The sequence below is a fragment of the Pristiophorus japonicus genome, chromosome 3, assembly GCF_044704955.1.
Source record: "Pristiophorus japonicus isolate sPriJap1 chromosome 3, sPriJap1.hap1, whole genome shotgun sequence".
In the NCBI taxonomy this organism is placed as follows: Eukaryota; Metazoa; Chordata; class Chondrichthyes; family Pristiophoridae; genus Pristiophorus; species Pristiophorus japonicus.
The window spans coordinates 25147703-25167454 of record NC_091979.1 but is presented as its reverse complement, the minus strand read 5'-3'; the positions used below and the strand labels follow the sequence as shown (position 1 = coordinate 25167454).

The 19752-nt window shown below is 45.5% G+C and overlaps 1 protein-coding gene across 3 annotated transcripts in view; it reads right to left on the bottom strand.

Moving 5' to 3' along the window:
* stam2 (signal transducing adaptor molecule (SH3 domain and ITAM motif) 2) overlaps positions 1–19752 on the bottom strand; it is a 106105-nt gene that overhangs the window by 21862 nt on the left and 64491 nt on the right. For 2 of the 3 annotated variants that reach the window (XM_070875266.1, XM_070875267.1), the window contains exons 7-10: positions 15604–15796; positions 7728–7822; positions 5415–5491; positions 986–1073 (exon numbers count right to left, since the gene is read on the bottom strand). In XM_070875266.1, the coding sequence (XP_070731367.1) occupies positions 986–1073; positions 5415–5491; positions 7728–7822; positions 15604–15796 (453 nt within the window). The remainder of the gene's footprint in view (positions 1–985; positions 1074–5414; positions 5492–7727; positions 7823–15603; positions 15797–19752) is intronic. The other variant, XM_070875268.1, reaches the window with a different exon arrangement.

Below are 19752 nucleotides of genomic sequence, written 5' to 3'. Positions count from 1 at the left end.
CTAAAGGACATTAGTGAACCAGATGAGTTTTTAAAACGACAATTCGATAGTTTCACAATCACCATTACTGACACTAGCTTTATATTCCAGATTTACTTAATTCTTTGAATTTAAATTCCCCAGCTGCCGTGGTGGGATTTGAACTTGTGTCACTCGGGATCATTAGTTGAGGCCTCTGGATTACATAGAAACATAGAAAATAGGTGCAGGAGTAGGCCATTCATCCCTTCGAGCCTGCACCACCATGGCTGATCATGCAACTCCATTCCTGCTTTCGCTCCATACCCCCGATCCCTTTCGCCATACGGGCCACATCTAACTATTTTTTGAATATATCCAACGAACTGGCCTCAACAACTTTCTGTGGTAGAGAATTCCACAGGTTCACCAATCTCTGGGTGAAGAAGTTTCTCCTCATCTCGGTCCTAATATGGCTCACCCCTTATCCTTAGACCGTGTCCCCTGGTTCTGGACTTCCCCAACATCGGGAACATTCTTCCTGCATCTAACCTGTCCACTCCCGTCAGAATTTTATATGTTTCTATGAGATCCCCTCTCATCCTTCTAAATTCCAGTGACTATAAGCATAGTCGATCCAGTCTTTCTTCATATGTCAGTCCTGCCATCCCAGAAATCAGTCTGGTGAACCTTCGCTGCACTCCCTCAATAGCAAGAAAGACCTTCCTCAGATTAGGAGACCAAAACTGCACACAATACTGAAGGTGTGGTCTCACCAAGGCCCTTTTCAACTGCAGCAAGACCTCCCTGCTCCTATACTCAAATGCTCTCGCTATGAAAGCCAACATGCCATTTGCTTTCTTTACTGCCTGCTGTACCTGCATGCCTACTTTCAATGACTGAGTCCAATAACAATCACTGTACTACTCTATGAACCTATGAAATGGGAAGAAGAAAAGGGATTTATCTACGCACTGTACTTAGATAATACAAGTGCCGTTGAGGTTCATGGTCTGAGGCTAGTTACCTTCTAAATGTAGCAGATCTGCAGAGTCAGGCTGCTGATCGGTGGGAATAGCGTTCTGAAGCAACTGCAATGCCTGGTCCATCTTATCCTGCAAAAACATATATATTATTATTTTTTTAATTATTATTATTTTTTTTTTAAAAAGTGAAACTCTAAAAACAGCAATGAGTGTAGATAATGTAAACTCAGTTGTAAAGCAGACACAGGTGGGTAGATGCCGAATTCTCTCCCACGGATATTCCCGTATGCTGAGGCAGCTGCCGTGCCGATTTCCTTTTTAAAACTGCACCCCAATCCCCTCAAAATGATCTCCTATCGTTTCATTCTGTCTCCTGAATGACCTTTAAGCTCTTAAAAGTCTAGCTCCGTGTCACCGATTCATTGGCTCTTGATTTCAAGGAAGAGCAAAGGACTTGCATTTATAAAGCACTCGAGGAACATAAGAAATAGGAGCAGGAGTAGGCCATTCGGCCCCTCAAGTCTGCTCCGTCATTCAATAAGATCATGGCTGATCTGATCTTGGCCTCAGTTCCACTGCCCCGCCCGCTCCCCATAACCCTGGACCCCTGATTGTTCAAAAACATGTCTAGCTCCGCCTTAAATATATTCAATGGCCCAGCCTCCACAGCTCTCTGGGGCAGAGAATTCCAAAAGATTCATGACCCTCAGGAGAAGAAATTCCTCATTTCCATTTTAAATGGGCGATCCCTTATTCTGAAACTATGCCCCCTAGTTCTAAATTCCCCTACAAGGGGAAACATCCTCTCTGCATCATCCCTGTCAAGCCCCCTCAGAATATTGTATGTCTCCATAAGATCACCTCTCATTCTTCTAAACACCAATGAGTATAGGCCCAACTTCATAAGTCAACCGTTTCATCTCAGGAATCAGCCTCATCAACCTTCTCTGATCTGCCTCCAATGAAAGTGTATCCCGCCTTAAATAAGGAGACCAAAACTGTGCGCAGTACTCCAGGTGTGGTCTCACCAACGCACAGTTGCAGCAGGAATCCCTACTTTTATACTCCATCCCCCATGCAATAAAGGTCAACATTCCATTTGCCTTCCTAATTACTTGCTGTACCTGCATACTAACTTTTTGAGTTTCATAGAAACATAGAAAGTAGGTGCAGGAGTAGGCCATTTGGCCCTTGGAGCCTGCACCACCATTCAATAAGATCATGGCTGATCATTCACCTCAGTACCCCTTTCCTGTTTTTTCTCCATATCCCTTGATCCCTTTAGCAGTAAGGGCCATATCGAACACCCTCTTGAATATATCTAACGAACTGGCATCAACAACTCTCTGCAGTAGAGAATTCCATAGCTTAAGAAGTTTCTCCTCATCTCGGTCCTAAATGGCTTACCCCTTATCTGACTTCCCCAACATCGGGAACATTTTTCCGGCATCTAACCTGTCCAATCCCATCAGAATTTTATATGCTTCTATGAGATCCCCTTCATTCTTCTAAACTCCAGTGAATACAGGCCCAGTCGATCTAGTCTCTCCTCATATGTCAGTCCTGCCATCCCAGGAATCAGTCTGATGAACCTTCACTGCACTCCCTCAATAGCAAGAACGTCCTTCCTCAGATTAGCAGACCAAAACTGAACACAATATTCCAGGTGAGGCCTCACCAAGGCCCTGTACAACTGCAGTAAGACCTCCCTGCTCCTATACTCAAATCTCCTAGCTATGAAGGCCAACATACCATTTGCCTTCTTCACCGCCTGCTGTACCTGCATGCCAACCTTCAATGACTGGTGTACCATGACACCCAGATCTCGTTGCACCTCCCCTTTTCCTAATCTGCCGCCATTCAGATAATATTCTGTCTTCATATTTTTGTCCCCGAAGTGGATAACCTCACATTTATCCACATTATACTGCATCTGCCATGCATTTGCCCAGTCACGTAACCTGTCCAAGTCACCCTGCAGCCTCTTAGCACCCTCCTCACAGCTCACACTGCCACCCAGCTTAGTGTCATCTGCAAACTTGAGAGATATTACACTCCATTCCTTCATCTAAATCATTGATGTTATACTGTAAATAGCTGGGGTCCTAGCACTGAGCCCTGCGGCACCCCACTAGTCACTGCCTGCCATTCTGAAAAGGACCTGTTTATCCCGACTCTCTGCTTCCTGTCTGCCAACCAGTTCTCTATCCACGTCAATACATTACCCCCAATACCATGTGCTTTAATTTTGCACACCAATCCCTTGTGTGTGACCTTGTCAAAAGCCTTTTGAAAAACCAAATACACCACATCCACTGATTCTCCCTTGTCCACTCTACCAGTTAAATCCTCAAAAAATTCTAGAAGATTTGTCAAGCATGATTTCCCTTTCATAAATCCATGCTGACTTGGACCGATCCTGTCACTGCTTTCCAAAGGAGTAGGCCATTCGGCCCTTCGAGCCTGCCCCACCATTCAATAGGATCATGGCTGATCATGCAACTTCAGTACCCCATTCCTGCTTTCTCTCCATACCTCTTAACCTTTAGCCGTAAGGGCCACATCTAACTCCATTTTGAATATATCTAACGAACTGGCCTCAACAACTTTCTGTGGTAGAGAATTTCACAGGTTCACAATTCTGAGTGAAGAAGTTTCTCCTCATCTCAGTCCTAAATGGCTTGCCCCTTACCCTTAGACTGTGACCCCTGGTTCTGGACTTCCCCAACATCGGGAACATTCTTCCTGCATCTAACCTGTCCAATCCAGTCAGAATGTTATCTGTTTCTATGAGATCTCCTCTCATTCTTCTAAATTCCAGTGACTATAAGCCCAGTCGATCCAGTCTTTCTTCATATGTCAGTCCTACCATAGAAACATAGAAAATAGGTGCAGGCATAGGCCATTCGGCCCTTCGCGCCATTTAATAAGATCATGGCTGATCATTCCCTCAGTACCCCTTTCCTGCTTTCTCTCCATATCCCTTGATCCCTTTAGCCATCCCGGGAATCAGTCTGGTGAACCTACGGTGTACTCCCTCAATAGCAAGAATGTCCTTCCTCAGATTAGGAGACCAAAACTGCACACAATACTCAAGGTGTGGTCTCACCAAGGTGCTGTACAACTGCAGTAAGACCTCCCTGCTCCTAAACTCAAATCCCCTCGCTATGAATGCCAGCATGCCATTTGCCTTCTTTACTGCCTACTGTACCTGCATGTCTACCTTCAATGACTGATGTACCATGACACCCAGGTCTTGTTGCATCTCCCCTTTTCCTAATCTGCCACCATTCAGATAATAATCTACCTTCCTGTTTTTGTAACCAAAGTGGATAACCTCACACTTATCCACATTATACTGCATCTGCCATAGAAACATAGAAGCATAGAAAATAGGTGCAGGAGTAGGCCATTCAACCCTTCGAGCCTGCACCGCCATTCAATGAGTTCATGGCTGAACATGCAACTTCAGTATCCCATTCCTGCTTTCTCGCCATACCCCTTGATCCCCCTAGTAGTAAGGACTACATCTAACACCTTTTTGAATATATTTCGTGAATTGGCCTCAACAACTTTCTGTGGTAGAGAATTCCACAGGTTCACCACTCTCTGGGCGAAGAAATTCCTCCTCATCTCGGTCCTAAATGGCTTACCCCTTATCCTTAGACTGTGATCCCTGGTTCTGGACTTTCCCAACATTGGGAACATTCTTCCTGCATCTAATCTGTCTAAACCAGTCAGAATTTTAAAAATTTCTTTCAGATACCCTCTCATTCTTCTGAACTCCAGTGAATACAAGCCCAGTTGTTCCAGTTTTTCTTGATATGTCAGTCCCGCCATCCCAGGAATCAGTCTGGTGAACCTTCGCTGCACTCCCTCAATAGCAAGAATGTCCTTCCTCAAGTTAGGAGACCAAAACTGTACACAATACTCCAGGTGTGGCCTCACCAAGGCCCTGTACAACTGTAGTAACATCTCCCTGCCCCTGTACTCAATGCACATGCATTTGCCCATTCACCTAACCTGTCCAAGTCATGTACAAAGTTTCCCAGGTCCCTCTGTACCGCAGCATTTTGTAATCTCTCGCCATTTAAATAATAATTTGCTTTTTTATTTTTCCTACCAAATATTAGGACAGGCGACCAAAAGCTTGGTAGGTTTTAAGGAGTGTCTTAAAGGAGCAGGGGCAGAGGCGCTCAGGGAGGGAATTCCAGAGCTTATGGCCTCGGCAGCTGAAGGCACGGCCGCCAACGGTGGAGCGATTAACATTGGGCAAGAGGCCAGGATTGGAGGAACACCGAGCACCCTGCTGACCATGGCCATCGACCTCACGTGGGAAGAGCTGCCGGTTGGGTGAGGGATCGGAGGCCCACCAGCATCCAGCGGGAGTCCGCACCTCCAGGGGAGGAGGGAAGAAACTGCAAAGAGAGAAAAACAGAAAGGGCTGAAACCTGAACAAAACCCACATACCTCGTCTATGTAAACCGGCCCAGGCTCCGAAGGCTGAACATCTTGTACAATCGTCTCCTCTTCCACGACAACCTTCTCTGTAATCAATGCAGAACAAATGGATCCACGTTAAGTAAGTTCACATTCTTCCAAGTGTGTAAACATGTGTTCGTCACGCTGTCCCGCATCAACACCACTGCTTACTTTACAAACTCCCAATTGCTTCTGCAGATCGACACGAACCACAGGACAGGATCTTTGTATTGCGCTACAGTTGCAGGGCAAGTGTCTAAAGGTAGTGTGCAGTTCAGTCCTCAAGAGGGTACAGAAGTGAGCGATGTAGTTAGAGCAAGAGCAAATGCAAAACAAAGACCTCTGACTTCATCAGTCTTGCACGGTTAGGGAAAGAGCGGAGTGAGCATTGGGACTAACTGGATCACTCCTCGAAAGAGCCGGCGCAGGCTCAATGGGCTGAATGGCCTCCTCCTGTGCTGTACTATCCTATGATTCTCCCATCTACTGGCTTTCAGCAATACAAGAGTGTGGCAAGACTGCATACCCCTTGCATCCTCACTATTTCTTCCCTAAAAAGTATAAAACACGGTACCAAGTTTATTCCCCTTGAAAAGACAAAAAAGCAAAACCTCTTGACTGCAGTAAGGAGGTGGTGAAGTGTTGGACTCGAGACTATTCCAGACTTGGGAACCAAGAGGTTTTGCCAAGACAAAGACACAGCCTGTTACCTGAAAGAAGTTGCAATAGCAGAAAGAGAACAGGATAGAGGGTGGGACAGGGGGAGGAGAGGCAGGATATCAGGCATTCACTCCACTTGAGCAAGCACTACTTCTTCATCTACCCAGCACATTTATCAGACAGTCAAAATATTTTTGATACCAAACTAAACCTCTCAGAGCAGCATTACAAGTTTCTGGGACCTGTTAATAAGCATCTTTCTTTAAAAATAAATTCTGATCTGATATTTGAGAGCGGGAGGAGCGAGAAGGAGCTAAGAAATAGCTAGAAACAATGAAGACAGCGGGATTGATATTCTGGACTGATGCAAAAATAGACTGAGTGGCTGCCTTTATCCTGCTCCTATGCTTATCCCAACCCATCTTGTGGCTGCTGGTACTGAACAGTTTTCTCCGTTCTCCGATATGATTCACACAAACTGCGACCATGTACTTACTAGCAGCTACGTCACTTACTCCAGTCCCACTTGCTAGGCAAGCAAGAGGTCACTGGGCGTGGAGGGAGGAGAGGTTACAAGGCAGTAGTCCAATCATGGGCTTTAGTTGGCATCATAAACTAGGAGTCGAGCTTGAGCAGACAGAGATTAAACTACTGTTTGGAATTCTGTCTAAAGTTCTGCCAAACATTCAAAAAACAGATTTTAAAAACACACACGCTGCCACTGCATCTTCCCCAGCTATTTAATTTGAATGGTGCAGAATGAACACACACACACACGCGCGCGAGCAAAGGAATTCACCAGGTTTCGCACCATTAAAACCACAACCAAGACTCACGACCACAATGACACACTGACGTTAGAAGCCTGGATGCCGCCCCACTGGTCTATGACATTGGCTGACACTACATTTCACAAGATAGTTCCGGATGTGAGCAGCGGCATTGCTACAAATGTCCTCAGGATGGAAGGAAACCAAAGTTAGGGTTGCTGCCTCCTCTCTACTCTCCATCCTGTTGAAACCCAATAACTTGCATTTATATAGCACCTTTAACGTATGTAAAACATCCCAAGACAAGTCAGGCTCCCCATATCCCTCGATTCTCCGAGCGTCCAAAAATCTACCGATCTCAGCCTTGAATATACTCAACGAGCATCCACAGCTCTTTGGGGCAGAGAATTCCAAAGATTCACAACCCTCAGTGAAGAAATTCATCCTCATCTCTGTCTTAAATGGCCGACCCCTTATCCTGAGACTGTGACCCCTAGTTCTTGACTCATCAGCCCAGGGGAAATAACCTCTCAGCATCTACCCCGTAAAGCCCTCTCAGAATCTTATACATTTCAATGAGATCACGTCTCATTCTTCTAAATTCCGGAGTATAGGCCTATTCTACACAATCTCTCATTACAGGACAACCCTCTCATCCCAGGAATCAGTCCTGTGAACCTTCATTGCACAGATTCCAAGGCAAGTACATCATTCCTCAGATAAGGAAGGAAGGATATTTTTGGAGTGTGAAGATACAAAATTAACGGTATCACCATCCTGTTAATCCTGCGATTGAATCCTTCCACTACTGTTCTTCCAAAGGGAGAGAGCGATGATACGAAAACAACTATGACACGTTGGCTCTGCTTACCTGGCTCAGGCTCTGCATTCAGACTGGTCGATACAAAATTGGAAGGGAAAAGGCCAACTCCTCTTTTTGTCTCTCCTCTCCACCAGTTCGGGTCACTAAGCAAAACGGCAAAGTATATGTTGTAACTGGACGCGTCTGGATATTGAGGATTCGATGCTACACTGCTGTACAAATGTTCTATTCCATTGTAACCTTACCTTGGCCTCAGTATTGGAAATAGCTGCTTGCTGCGTTCCTGAACCAGAAAAAAACCTGGCAGCTCAAGATTGCAGCGATTTAAAAAACAATCTTACCTATCTGGTTTACCGCTTCTCTAATGAACAGTTTTAAATCTACACCAGCACATTCCACACATTCACAGCGCTATTTAATTCAGAGCTCTTTCACATTATTAAACTTCCCACTGGTAGTGCAGAAACCAGGCACGGTAGGGTTTTAAAACGCCCCTGTACAGCACAATTAACTAGGCGATAGTCGGATGGCCGTTTGTGTGGAGCGCTCCGATTCAGGGGCGGAGGAGGCCGTCGACAGTTTTTTTAAAAAATCAGTTTTAGGCTCCTTTGAACCTGATCTCACCCCAAGAATGAAGAGAGTTGAAGCAAATTGCGGTGTGTGAAATTGGCTCATCTTTATTATAGAAACAGTTGTTCGATATAGGAAGACTTGCATTGATATAGTACCTTTCATGACCACCGGACATCCCAAAGCGCTTTACAGCCAATTAAGTACTTTTGGAGTGTTGTCACTGTTGTAATATAGGGAGCGCAGCAGCCAATTTGCGCACAGCAAGCTCCCACAAACAGCAATGTGTTAGCGACCAGATAATCAATTTTTTTTTAAAAAGTGATGTTGATTGAAGGATAAATATTGGCCAAGATACCAGGGATAACTCCCCTGCTCTTCTTCGAAATAGTGCCAGGGGATCATTTACGTCTACCTGGGAGGACAGATGGGGCCTCGGTTTAAGGTCTCATCCGATAACGACTATCCAAAAGGTATCCAAAGTTTAGAATGAACAAATGAAAAAAAACACAAATGTACTTCATCTAAAGCATGCCAATTCAGTAAGCATCCCAGGGTCTTAAGAGAAGTAGCGGCAGGGATAGTGGATGCACTGGTTGCAATTTACCAAAGTTCCCAGGATTTTGGGGAAGTCCCAGCAGATTGGAAAACTGCAAATGTAACGCCCCGATTCAAAAAAAGGAGGCAGACAAAAAGCAGGAAACTATAGACCAGTTAGCCTAACATCTGTGGTTGAGAAAATGTTCGAGTCCTTTATTAAAGCAGTAGCAGGACATTTGGAAAAGCAAAATTTGGTCAGGCAGAGTCAGCATGGATTTATGAAGGGGAAGTCATGTTTGACAAATTTGCTGGAATTCTTTGAGGATGTAACGAACAGGGTGGATAAATGGGAACCAGTGGATGTGATGTATTTGGATTTCCAGAGAGCAATTGACAAGGTGCCATATAAAAGGTTACTGCACAAGATAAAAGATCATGGGGTTGGGGGCAATATATTAGCATGGATAGAGGATTGGCTAATGAACAGAAAGTCTGGATAAATGGTTCATTCTCTGCTTGGAAACCAGTGACTAGTGGGGTGCAGCAGGGATCAGTTCTGGGACGCCAACTATTTACAATCTATATTAACGACTTGGAAGAAGGGACCGAGTGTAACGTAGCCACATTTACTGACGATACAAAGATGGGAGGAAAAGCAATGTGTGAGGACAACACAAAAAAATCTACAAAAGGACATCGACAGGCTAAGTGAGTGGACAAAAATTTGGCATGAAACACAAGGATAGTATGCAGGTACAGCAAGTGATCAGGAGGGTCAATGGTATCTTGGCCTTTATTGCAAAGGAGATGGAGTCGAAAAGCAGGGAAGTCTTGCTACAGTTATACAGGGTATTAGTGAGGCCACACCCGGAATACTGCGTGCCGTTTTGGTTTCCATATTTACAAAAGGATATACTTGCTGTGGAGGCAGTTCAGAGAAGGTTTATTCCAGGGATGAGGGGTTTGACTTATGAGGAAAGGTTGAGTAGGTTGGGCCTCTACTGATTGGAATTCAAAAGAATGAGGTGTGATCGTATCGAAACGTATAAGATTATGAGGGGGCTTGATGAGGTGGATGCAGAGAGGATGTTTCCACTGATGGGGGAGACTAGAACTAGAGGGCATGATCTCAGAATAAGGGGCCGCCCATTTAAAACAGAGATGAGGAGGAATTTCTTCTCTCAGAGGGTTGTGGAACTGTGGAATTCGCTGCCTCAGAGAGCTGTGGAAGCTTGGACATTGAATAAATTGAGGACAGAAACAGAGAGTTTCTTAAACGATAAGGGGATAAGGGGTTATGGGGAGCGGGTGGGGAAGTGGAGCTGAGTCCATGATCAGATCAGCCATGATCTTATTGATCGAGGGGCCGTATGGCCTATTTCTTATATTCTTAAAAGCAGTTTGTGGATCAACATTCTGTGGACGCTACAGGGCCCCATGACGTCTAATATTTAAACACAACGGGCTCATTCATTTGGAGTTACATAAACCAAATTATATAATCTAGAAAATAAAAATTCATAAAAAACGATTATGGATCCCCAAAGAATCCAGTCAACACACACCACAGTCACAGTACTAGATAGGAACAGGAGGCGGCCATTCAATTAGATCACGGCTGATCTGTATCCTAACTCCATCTACCCGCCTTGGTTCTGTAACCCTTAATAACCTTGCCTAACAAAAAACTATCGATCTCAGTCTTGAAACCTTCAACTGACCCCCAGCCTCAGCAGCTTTTTGGGGGCGAGCTCTCCAGATTTCCACTACCCTTGTGCGAAGAAGTGTTTCCTGACATCACCGCTGAAAAAGCCTAGCTCTAATTTTAAGGTTATTCCCCCTCTAAAAGAAACTCTTGCATTTATATAGCATCTTTCATGACCTTGGGAGGTCTCAAAGCGCTTTACAGCCATTGAAGTACTTTTTGAAGTGCAGTCACTGTTGTAATGTAGGAAACGCGGCAGCCAATTTTGTGCACAGCAAGCTCCCACAAACTGCAATGACCCAATCATAGAACAGCTACCGCACAGGAGGCGGCCATTCGGCCCATCGAGCCTGTGCCAGCTCTCTGCAAGAGCACCTCAGCCAGTCCCACTGCCATCCTTTCCCTGTAGCCCTGCAATTCTTTTCCCTTCAGGTACTTATCCAATTCCCCTTTGAATGCTACAATTGAATCTGCCTTCACCACCCCACTCAGGCCGTGCAGTCCAGATCCTAACCACTCACTGTGTAAAAACGTTTTTCCTCATGTCGCCTTTGATTCATCTGCCAATCATCTTAACTGCTTTCTCAAGCTGCCCTGCCACCTTCACCGATTTTTGCACATATACCAGCATTTCTTTAAGAAATTGTTTCTCTCTATCAACCCCATCAATACCTTTAACCATCTTAAACACCTCAATTAGATTATATAAAGAGTGTTCAACTTGCATGAGTAATTGCTCACAATCTATGCTCCAATAATACAGGAAAAAAAAGCACAAAGGAAGAAAAGCACTTTAAAACAAAATGAAACCCTGGGGTGGGAATCACAGTCTGTGAATTTGGTGGCACAGTCTGAAAGTACAGCCTCTGCACCACTCAGAGTTCCTGTAAGACACAAGCCTATAATGCCACACCAACAAATTTGACTCCACTGGAAGCCTGTAAAAGCGAAGAATCCCTGGTGTCAGAAACTACACTGTTAAAGTTGGTGTTGTGAGGGTGAACTGTGAACCGGACTTAAATCTATCTCGGCTCAAGCAAGGGGTACTGTCAACTGTACTTATTCTCGTCAGCTGTGGCTCAGTGGGCAGTACACTCGCCAAGGAGTCAGATGGTTGTGGGCTCAAGTCCCACTCCAAGGATTTGAGCACATAAATCTAGGCCGACACTCCCAGTGCAGTGCGGAGGGAGAGCTGCATTGTCGAACGGATGAGATGTAAAACCGAGGTCCGTCTGCTCTCTCGGGGACGTAAATGATCCCACGAGGACTATTTCGAAGAAGAGCAGGGGAGTTATCCCCAGTGTCCTGGTCAATATTTATCCCTCAATCAACATAGCAAAAAACAGATTATCTGGCCATTATCACATTGCTGTGCGCATTATTAGCTGCCACGTTTCCCACATTACAACAGTGACTACACTTCAAAAAGTACTTCATTGGCTGTAAACGCGCTTTGGGACGTGAAAGGCACTATATAAATGCAAGTCTTTCTCAACTCCGAGCACTTGCTGCTGATTCAGAATACAGACTGAAGAAAAAAAGTGTGCAGGCTAGCATTCTGCTCAATGAATGCATAATTCAGCAGGAAAGTAAGCCACTGATAACACCATCGCCGGTCTATGCTAGCGAGATATTAATCAAGAGTCACAATTGTGTCTGTGTCACATCAGGAATGACAAAGTAAAAGTGTGTACAATGATACACAAAGTATTGCAGTACAACCACAGGCAGCTGCATCATTCTGACGTGAGCAAGATTCAAGCTCCGCTGCTTTAATTAGCTACTGAGCAATCTTTGCGCTACCAGATTCCCCTCTCCATCGACTTCTGGGCTCCAATTTATCTTGCTCAAAATTCTGGCTCACCACCTCTCCAGATTAAATCGGCTTTACAGAACCAAACTGCAAGAAACAATTTTGCTGTAGGTCTTCCCTTGATCTTGAAGCAGTGTCTGTCGGGGCTCAGTGGGCAGCACTCTCTCCTCCGAATCAGGTGGTCATGGGCTCGTGCCCCACTCCGGATACAATAATCTAAACCCACACACTCGGTGCAGTGCTGAGGGAGCGCTGCACTGTCGGAGGTGCCGTCTTTCGGATGAGACGTTAAACCGAGGCCCCGCCTGCCCTCTTAGGTAAAAGATTCCATGGCACTATTTTGAAGAAAAGCACGGGAGGTAGAGCCAGTGTCCTGGCCAATATTTATCCCTCAATCAACATCACTAAAACCGATTATCTGGTCATCATCACATTCCTGTTTGTGGGAGCTTGCTGTGCGCAAATTGTCTGCCGCGTTTCCCACATCACAACAGTGACTACACTTCGAAAAGTGCTTCATTGGTTGGGAAGTGTTTTGGGACATTCTGCATATAAAGGCAATTTCTTTCTTTCTCCTGCTGTGTTCGGCAAAATCCCAGAGAAATGGAATGAATGGCCATTGTTCAGATGTTCATGCTGTTTGTCCTGTTTGGGAATTCTGCTAAAGTTACAGTGGAACATCGGGAGAACCCGAAGGGGTTATGGGGAGTGGGCGGGGAAGTGGAGCTGAATCCATGATCAGATCAGACATGATCTTATTGAATGGCGGAGTAGGCTCGAGGGGCCGTATGGCCTACTCCTGCTCCTATTTCTTATGCTCTTATGTAACCCTCCAGGGGTTCATTGTTTAGGTTCAGGTTCATTAGTAAATAATAAAAAAATGTAAATTAACAACTTACTGATAGAGCACCTTTAACTATTAAAACATCCCAAGGTGCTTCAACAACAACTTGTATTTATATAGCGCCTTTAACATAGTGAAACATCTCAAGGCGCTTCACAGGAGTATTGAGAGAAAAAATTTGTGACACCGGAAATTAGGGCAGGTGACCAAAAGCTTGGTCAAAGAGGTAAGTTTTAAGAAGCCTCTTAATGGAGCAAAGAGAAGTAGAGAGGCAGAGAGTTTAGGCAGGAAGTTCCAGAGGTTAGGGCCCAGGCAACAGAAGGCACGGCCCACTAAAGGTTGAATGATTATCAGGGATGTTCAAGAGGGCAGTATTAGAGGAGCGTAGACATCTCGGGCAGGGGGGGGGGGGCGGGAGGAGGGTTGTGGGGCTGAAAGAGATTATAGAGATAGGGAGGGGCGAGGCCATGGGGGGGGGGGGATTTGAAAACAAGGATGTGAATTTTGAAATCGAGGCGTTGTTTAGCTGGGAGCCAATGTAGGTCAGCGAGCACAGGGTGATGGGTGAGTGGGACTTGGTGCGAGTTAGGATAAGGGCAGCCGAGTTTTGGATCACCACCAGTTTACTTAGGATAGAGAATGAGACAAAATTTGACACAGAGCCAATGTGGATTAACAGTCCATTCATCTTAAACGAGGCTCCAAGGTAGTGGAACCCTTGCATGATGGGATGGTTTAACCTCTGTCCAAGGTGAAGATTATACAACCAACTCCCTGCCCCAAGGGGTGTAACCAACATATTGGCTCAAAGTGTGAGGACAGTGGTTCAGGACTACTCTCCTCTCCCCTAAATTTCCACAGGGAGGGCGGGGGAGGAGATTAGAGGCTCGGGCACCGCTTGCACACCTCCTCGCACAGAATTGGCCGAGGCATGCGAGAGGCCACCCATTCTTCGAGCTAGAGAATGCAGGCCTGTCAATTTTCTCACTACCAGTGACAGTGGTGTGCGTGTGTTCTTGTTGCCATTAAAAAGCAGGTCTCACCGGGGCGGGGGGGGGGGGGCGGGACAAAGACACATGTATTCCTTTCCAAATCAAATGTGCAAGTGCTGGATGTGCTAAAAGTGTCAGCTGTGGCTCAGTGGGCAGCACACTCACCTCTGAGTCAGAAGGTTGTGGGTTCAAGTACCACTGCAGGGACTTTAGCACAAAATAAAATCTAGGCTGACATTCCCAGTGCAGTGCTGAGGGAGCTCTGCAGTGCCAGAGGTGACGTCTTTCAGATGAGACGTTAAACTGAGGCCCCGTCTGCCCCCTCAGGTGGACATAAAAGATCCCATAGCACTATTTCGAAGAAGAGCAGGGGAATTATCCCCGGTGTACTGGCCAATATTTAGCCCTCAAATCAACACAACAAAAACAGATTATCCGGTCATTATCACGTTGCTGTTTGTGGGATCTTGCTGTGCGCAAATTGGCTGCCGCGTTTCCCACATTATAAAAGTGACTACACTGCATAAGTACTTCATTGGCTGTAAAGCGCTTTGAGATGTCCGGTAGTCATGCAAGGCGCTATATAAATGCAAGTCTTTCTTTCTTTATAACACAATGCACTGAAGCACCCTAGTACATCGGGAGGTGTCTAACCATGGAGGAATGGGCCAGATCCATCTGATACAACGAGTGGGTAACAGTAACGTGCATTTACACAGCGTCTTTAAGGTAGTAAACCATCCCAAGTCACATCTGATTAAGGGAGCATTGCCACTAACTTCAAGCGCGAGATGGTTTTCCACTGTAAATGCTCTTTCTCCTCCCTCATTTCAGTCTCTCCAGTACTCCTAACCCTTTCTCTCTGCTCGCACTTCCCTCTCTTATTTTTCTGGTTTTACCCGGTCTTCATAACATTGGACAATAGAGGCAGCAACAAGGCAGGGACTCAGGCAGCAGGGAGAAGCAGCAACAGCAGCAGCGAGACTCGGACGGGTGTGAGCACTGGTGAGCTCCACGGCTGAACGGGACGCTGCCATATCCTGGGGGCAGGATCTGTGATTGGTGGCTGCCTGTGGGCTTCAGGGCTACTGGTATCAGCCATTATCAGATGGGGTATCTTCCCTCCTGCTCCCCACACCCAGTACAGGGCCACAGATAAATGAGGGAAAATAAGTCACCTCCAGAAAAGGCACTGGCAGAAACAATACTTAAAGGGAATTGAGTAAGTATGGGAGAAGGAAAATTTTGCAGGACTACGGGGAAACAGATGAGTGGAACTAATTGAATATCTCTTTCAAAGAATCGGCACAGGTACCAAACGATTCTATGAAACAGTAAAACTGCTGGCAGTTGAACTACACAAATCGGTGGCTGGGGAGAAAGCAAATGTGACCCCACTCCAGGGCAAAATATTGAGCCTTCGCTCAGAGGATATCGAGTTTGACTAATCAAATCCATACCTATCATCTAAAATGGTGATAATTTCTCCGGCTTTGAAAGTAAGCTCATTGTCTTCTACGGCCTCAAAGTCATACAGGGCGCGAACCATGCGGATTTCAGTTCTGTGGCTGTTTGGAGCATTTTCTGTTGACGGGTAGAGAGATTTGATCTCGGTCTGTTGCTGTTTCTGCTCCTGCAAGGAAATTTCAATAGCTAGAAAAGAAAACACAAAAACTATTAACAGTGTGTACTTTATCGCACAATTGTGTGTTTTTAAAAGATCTGTGTCAGTGGGTCAACTACACCCAATTACATCGCCTTTGCTTCGAGATTTTAATGTAACATCCACCCACAATATATCAAAAAACTTGCACACACTTCAGCAATTCATAAGAACAGAATAGGAACAGGAGTAGGCCAGATGGCCCCTCGAGCCTGCTCCGCCATTCAATAAGATCATGGCTGATCTGATCATGGACTCAGCTCCACTTCCCTGCCCGTTCCCATAACCCCTTAACCTTTTAAAAAAATGTTTATTTCGGTCTTAAATTTATTCAATGGCCCAGCTTCCACAGCTCTCTGAGGCAGTGAATTGCAGAGATTTATAACTCTGAGAAGAAATTCCTCCTCATCTGTGTTTTAAATGGGCGGCCCCTTATTCTAAGATCATGCCCTCTAGTTCTAGTCTCCCCCATCAGTGGAAACATCCTCTCTGCATCCACCTCGTCAAGACCCCTCATAATCTTATACGTTTCGATAAGATCATCTCTCATTCTTCTGAATTCCAATCAGTAGAGGCCCAATCTACTCAACCTTTCCTCAAAAGTCAAACCCCTCATCCCCGGAATCAACCTAGTGAACCTTCTCTGAACTGCCTCCACAGCAAGTATATCCTTTCGTAAATATAAAAACCAAAACTGCACGCAGTATTCCAGGTGTGGCCTCACCAATACCCTGTATAGCTGTAGCAAGACTTCCCTGCTTTTATACTCCATCCCCTTTGCAATAAAGGCCAAGATTCCATTGGCCTTCCTGATCACTTGCTGTACCTGCATACTATCCTTTTGTGTTTCATGCACAAGTACCCCCAGGTCCCACTGTACTGCAGCACTTTGCAATCTTTCTCCATTTAAATAATAACTTACTCTTTGATCTTTTTCTGCCAAAGAGCATGACCTCACATTTCCCAACATTATACTCCATCTGCCAAATTTTTGCCCACTCACTTAGCCTGTCTATGTCCTTTTGCAGATTTTTTGTGTCCTCCACACACATTGCTTTTCCTCCCATCTTTGGTCAGTCCCTTCTTCCAAGTCGTTAATACAGATTGCAAATAGTTGGGGTCCCAGCACTGATCCCTGCAGCACCCCACTAGGTACGGGTTGCCAACCAGAGAATGAACCAATTGTCCCGACTCTCTGTTAGCCAATCCCTCTATCCATGCCAATATATTACCCCCAACCCTGTCAACTTTTATCTTGCGCAGTAACCTTTTGTGTGGCACCTTGCCAAATGCCTTCTGGAAATCCAAATACACCACATCCACTGGTTCCCCTTTATCCACCCTGTTCGTTACATCCTCAAAGAATTCCAGCAAATTTTGTCAAATGTGACTTCCCCTTCATGACCTTAAAATCAGAGGTTTTAGGAGCAAAGTTAGGAAACATTTCTTCATACGGTTGAAGTGTGGAGCTCTCCCCAGGATCGGTACAGGGTGGTTAGATGCAGAGTAAAGAGGAGCGCATCTCACCTCCGCCCCAGGAGAAATATCCAATGATTGGGCCAATGGGGGATTTTCCACATCAGCTATCTTGTGGTCTGCGTCCAGGTATCCCGACTGGTGTGCCTGGGTGCAATTTTATGCTGTGGGGGCCATTCCATCACGAAGTGGGGTCAAATCTAGGCTGGATTTGAAACCAGAGAAACCACTAAGCACTGAGCCAGAGGGGGAAGACTAGAACTCGGGGGCATAATATTAGAATAAGGGGCCACCCATTTAAAACAGAGGAGGAGAAATCTCTTTTCTCAGAGGGTTGTAAATTTGTGGAATTCGCTGCCCCAGAGAGCTGTGGAGGCTAGGACATAGAAACATAGAAATTTAGGAGGAGGCCATTCCAGCCCACCGTGACCGCTCTGATCGACAAATAGCCACACATCCCTCGGTCAGCAGCCCTAAAGATTACATATAAACTGATGAACAATGACGGAAAGGCAAAGAGCACCCAGCCCAACCAATCCGTCTCACCACAACTGCGACACACTAAAACATTCTACACTCCACCCCAACCGGAGCCATGTGATCTCCTGGGAGAGGCAAAAACCAGATAAAAACCCAGGCCAATTTAGGGAGAAAAAATCTGGGAAAATTCCTCTCCGACCCATCCAGGCGATCGAAACTAGTCCAGGAGATCACCCTGGCCGTATTCGATTCCCTGCAGTACTTACCATTATATCTGCGCCATCCAACAAAAGGTCATCCAGTCTAATCCCAATTACCAGCTCTAGGTCCGTAACCCTGCAGGTTACTGCACTTTAAGTGCCCATCCAACCATCTCTTAAAAGTGGTGAGGGTTTCTGCATCCACCACTCTTCCAGGCAGTGAGTTCCAGATCCCCCACAACTCTCTGCTAAAGAAGCCCCCCTCAAATCCCCTCTAAACCTTCCACCAACCACCTTAAAACTATGCCCCCTCATAATAGACGCCTCCACCAATGGAAATAGACCCTTGCTATCCACTATGTCCAGGCCCCTCAATATTTTGTGCACCTCAATGAGGTCTTCTCTCAACCTCTTCTGTTCCAATGAGAGCAAATCCAGCCTATCCAATCTGTCCTCATAACTAAGATTCTCCATTCCAGGCAGCAACCTAGTAAATCTCCTCTGCACCCTCTCTAGTGCAATCACATCCTTCCTATAATACAGCGACCAGAACTGCATGCAATACTCCAGCTGTGGCTTAACCAAAGTATTATACAATTTAAGCATAACCTCCTTGCTCTTATATTTTATGCTTCAAGCTAATAAAGGCAAGCATTCCATATGCCTTCTTAACCACCTGGCCTGCTACTTTCAGGGATCTGTGGACACGCACTCCAACGTCCCTTTGTTCGCCTACACTATTAAGTGGCCTGCCGTTTAATTTGTATACCTTTTCTTTATTAGCCCTCCCAAAGTGCATCACCTCACACTTCTCTGAATTAAATTGCATTTGCCACTGCTCTGCCCACCTGACCAGTAGATTGATATCCTCCTGCAGCCCATGACTTTCCTCTTCATTATCAACCACACAGCCAATTTTAGTGTTGTCTTCTGAATCATACTCCCTATATTCAAATCTGAATCGTTGATATATACCACAAAAAGCAAGAGTCCCAGTACTGAGCCCTGCAGAACCCCACTGGAAACATCCTTCCAGTCACAAAAACAATCATCAATCGTTACCCTTTGCTTCCTACCTCCAAGCCAATTTTGGATCCAACTTGACACTTTGCCCTGTATTACATGGGCTTTAGCCTTTATGTGGGACCTTATCAAAAGCTTTGCTAAAGTCCATATATACTACATCGTACGCACTACCCTCATCGACCCTCTTGGTTACATCCTTAAAAAAATTCAATTAGGTTAGTCAGACACAATCTTCCCTTAACAAATCCATGCTGACTGTCCCTAATTAATCCTTGCCTTTCCAAATGCAGATTTATCCTGTCTTTCAGGGCTTTTTCCAATAATTTTCTCACCACTGAGGTTAGGCTGACAGGCCTGTAGTTACTCAGCCTATCCCTTTCTCCCTTCTTAAACAAGGGTATTACATTAGCAGTCCTCCAATCCTCCGGCACCATGCCCAAATCCAAAGAGGACTGGAAAATAGCCTCTGCTTTTTCCTCTTTTACTTCGCTCAATGCCTGGGACATTGAATAAATTTAAGACAGAGATAGACAGTTTCTTAACCGATAAGGGAATAAGGGGTTATGGGGAGAGGGCAGGGAAGTGGACCCGAGTCCATGATCGGATCAGCCAAGATCGTATAAAATGGCGGAGCAGGCTCGAGGGGCTGTATGGTCTACTCTTGCTCCTATTTCTTATATTATGTAGGTGGGCTGTTATTTATTTTATTGTTTTAAAACTCTTGCTGATTTTCTTTCTCTATCCCTGTAGGATGGCGATTCCTG